The sequence below is a fragment of the Sinocyclocheilus grahami genome, unplaced genomic scaffold (genome assembly GCF_001515645.1).
Source record: "Sinocyclocheilus grahami isolate Dianchi unplaced genomic scaffold, SAMN03320097.WGS_v1.1 scaffold2383.1, whole genome shotgun sequence".
Lineage (NCBI taxonomy): Eukaryota > Metazoa > Chordata > Actinopteri > Cypriniformes > Cyprinidae > Sinocyclocheilus > Sinocyclocheilus grahami.
The window spans coordinates 19,907-23,139 of NW_015507562.1; the positions used below are offsets into that span (position 1 = coordinate 19,907).

Consider the following 3,233-nt stretch of genomic DNA (forward strand, 5'->3'; position numbering starts at 1 on the left):
AGGATTGGGAACCATTGCACTAAGCAACTGAGAATCACACTACCATACTTTCATAACAAATGGTACGTTCGGAAAGATAGTATTTACGAGTTCAACGTACATGAATTTCACCACAAAGTCATAATTCAGAGTGGGAAACTTAACTTTCTGTAAGCCCAGAGTTTCCAAGTTGTGGGCGGATGCAATGGATGCAGTATTTAGGGTACATTTCTTGGAATAAAATTTTTAAAAATTCCCATTTACAATAAAAGTAGCTAAGTTGCATGCACAAAAGATGACAAGATATGTTTCTTAACTGAATAAAAGCATAAAGCAAAAACACATTCGCAGTGTTTAATCATCATTTCGTAGAAGCAGAGTGGGAAAAAATGCGGATTATTATGTTTTTTGTAGAAAAGGTACATTTGATGTTGCGATTTGAACTGATCTGATGTCGTATTTACGACTTCCCAAGTTGCAAATACGAAATTCCCACCCAGGATTTCATTGCGCCAAACCTCGTTGCTAGGAGACACATGACAAATGGAAACAATGTGTTCTAAAATCGGTTCAAAATATCAAACATCTTTGATCTCCACCGACTGGATGCAATCAAAGTCTGACGCTAAAAGATAACTCAAATTCAACTAACGTTGACTCGTCCAGACCATGCATGGAGTCTGAAGTCATGTAGAGCATCCCAGCCTTAGAAAAGGATTAGTTTTGCTTAAATCTGATGTGTGTTATGTCTTGTTTTCCTAAGCAGTGACAGAAGAGAGAACCACGTCTGTGTCTCGTACTGTAGAGACACACACGGCTATGGCCTGAAGATCAACCTCGACTAAACCATGTCCTGCTAAACTAGCCGAGTTCACTGGGCCTTCTGAGAATCACAATGAATAAAATGGTCTCAAAATGTTCCCAGGCACTAAATAAAGCTTGATTTCAATGCACACTTGTCTCTGCTGTATACTTTCTTATAAAGCCTCAGTTATTCTGACCTGCTGTCTATAGGCTGAAAGATGGACAAACTAATACTTTATTCCTGGAGTTTCTGCATTAGTTGGTTCCTTACCATTATTCAGTTGGATGAGAACAGAAATGAGCTGAATAATAATACTATTGTGTTCTGTAGAGCTGATTTACAGCTGAACTTATTTTATAATTGATGAACAGCCACGGTTATTAAACTCTATTGAATCAACATGTAATTGATTTCTTTTTCAGTTTTTTGTTGTTGTTGTCATCCAGTACAGGTTTCTAAACTTTTATAAATCAAGATATTTGAGAGGCAGAATGAGGAGATATTGAGTCTAGTTTTCTGAAAAATATATCAAAAATAAGCTTTAAACAGCGAGGTCAGAAACATATTTGTAGCAATAGCCAACAATACATTGTATGGGTCACAATTATACATTTCTCTTTTATGCCAAAAATCATTAGGATATTAAGTAAAGATCATGTTCCATGAAGATATTTTGTAAATGTCCTACCGTAAATATATCAAAACTTAATGTTTGATTAGTAATATGCATTGCTAAGAACTTCATTTGAACAACTTTAAAGATGATTTTCTCAATATTTAGATTTTTTTGCACCCTCAGATTCCAGATTTTCAAATATTGTCCGATCCTAACAAACCATACATCAATGGAAAGATTATTTATTCAGCTTTCAGATGATGAAAATTATTTTTGGCAGTGAAACGCTGGATTATATCACATGAAGAGAGTCTCACTGCACAGCATCCTTTTATTTCTCTTGATTTGTCAGATAAAAAACCCTATCATGAGAATAAAGTTTTCCAGAGTACTAAAGCAGTTTGTGACAGAAAAAATGGCTTCGAATGCTTCTTCACTTCCTGTTCTTCCTCTCCACTCTCCCTCCTGAGTGGCCAGACTTCCATACAGCTCCTTCACCTTCCTCTTCCTCTCCGCATCCCTGACACACAAACACAACACGATCAGAGCCTGAGGATGAAGCACGGTCACATGACGCTCCTCCTCACACACACTGACCTGCTCATGACGTCGCTGAGCTTCTCCCGAGCCAGGAAGCGCGTGTCCTTCCGCATCTCCCTCGGTGCTCCCTTAAACTCACGCTTGTATTTGTGCTGGAGCCGCTCGCGCTCCTTCTCCTCCGTCGTGTTCCTGCTTTTGCGCTACAGGGACACATATATAGTGCTGTATTTGTCTAGGACAGAGCTGTGTCAGAATGAAATGATTCTAGTTCATGTTTCACTCACATCTGCACTATTTTCGGTGTGAAGAGCTTCAGCGGGATGGGTTTCTTCTTCTTGAACACCAGAGGTGCATGCTGGGAAGGCTGCTCAGGAATGGCCTCTAAGATCTCTCTGTGAAGATCCTGCACGAAAGCACATCAGAATGAATCAAACGAGCCGATGAGAGTGAATGTGACGTGTGCTGTATGTAGATGCTGAACCTGGATAGGGGCGGGGTAACCCTCGACAGGAAGATGCTTGAGAAGCAGCGTTCTGATTGGCTGGAAGATGTGAGCGAATGACGGCAGGTCTTTATAGAGCGACGTGCATCTCTTCACCAGATCCAGACAGGAATCAATGACCGACAGCCTGAAACACACAAACCCAGCAGATGCAGGAGAGAAACGAACGGGTTGATTAATAACTTTATATACTGTATAATGCATTACATCGGTATTTTAATGTGTTAATTATGCCTTGTAATAAATGCACTGTATGATCTCATGAATAACTGTGTATTGCAATATAAGTGTAATGCATTAAAACACAACAAACAATCAATTTAAGATGTAACAAGGAATCTGGAAATATTATAATGCATTTTAACTTGTTAGAATTTATGATTATCTTTATAATGCATTATAAAGGCTTCACGTGGCTTTAAGTGTTACTAAATCTTTCATACACAAATGTGATTTAAAGTTTTTTACATAAAAATGATAAAAAATAGTCATAAAAGGTGCATCAGAAATAAAAATGGATTTAAAATGTATAAAAAAGAAACAACAGAAATACACTGAAACAGTGCAATTAGTAACTGGTGTACGCAAGTGTGTGTGTGTGAGTGAGTGAGTGAGTGAGTGAGAGAGAGAGCGTGTGTGTGTGTGTGTGTGTGTGTGAGTGAGTGAGAGATAGAGAGAGAATGTGTGTGTGTGTGTGTGTGTGTTTGAGTGTGAGTGTGAGTGTGTGTGTGAGTGTGAGTGTGAGTGTGTGTGAGAGAGAGAGAGTGTGAGTGTGAGTGTGTGTGTGTGTG

General features: G+C 38.8%; 1 protein-coding gene and 1 pseudogene across 2 annotated transcripts in view; one reads left to right on the forward strand and one right to left on the reverse strand.

Annotated features, from left to right (window-relative positions):
• LOC107574909 (vimentin) overlaps positions 1 to 1,302 on the forward strand; it is a 2,234-nt gene extending 932 nt beyond the window's left edge. Inside the window, exon 2 of one of the 2 annotated variants that reach the window (XM_016261332.1) lies at positions 743 to 1,302. In XM_016261332.1, the coding sequence (XP_016116818.1) occupies positions 743 to 807 (65 nt within the window). In that variant the 3' untranslated portion in view covers positions 808 to 1,302. The remainder of the gene's footprint in view (positions 1 to 742) is intronic. The other variant, XM_016261333.1, reaches the window with a different exon arrangement.
• Positions 1,303 to 1,717: 415 nt separating this feature from the next.
• Positions 1,718 to 3,233, reverse strand: part of LOC107574908 (nucleolar protein 14-like) — a 16,559-nt pseudogene continuing 15,043 nt past the window's right edge.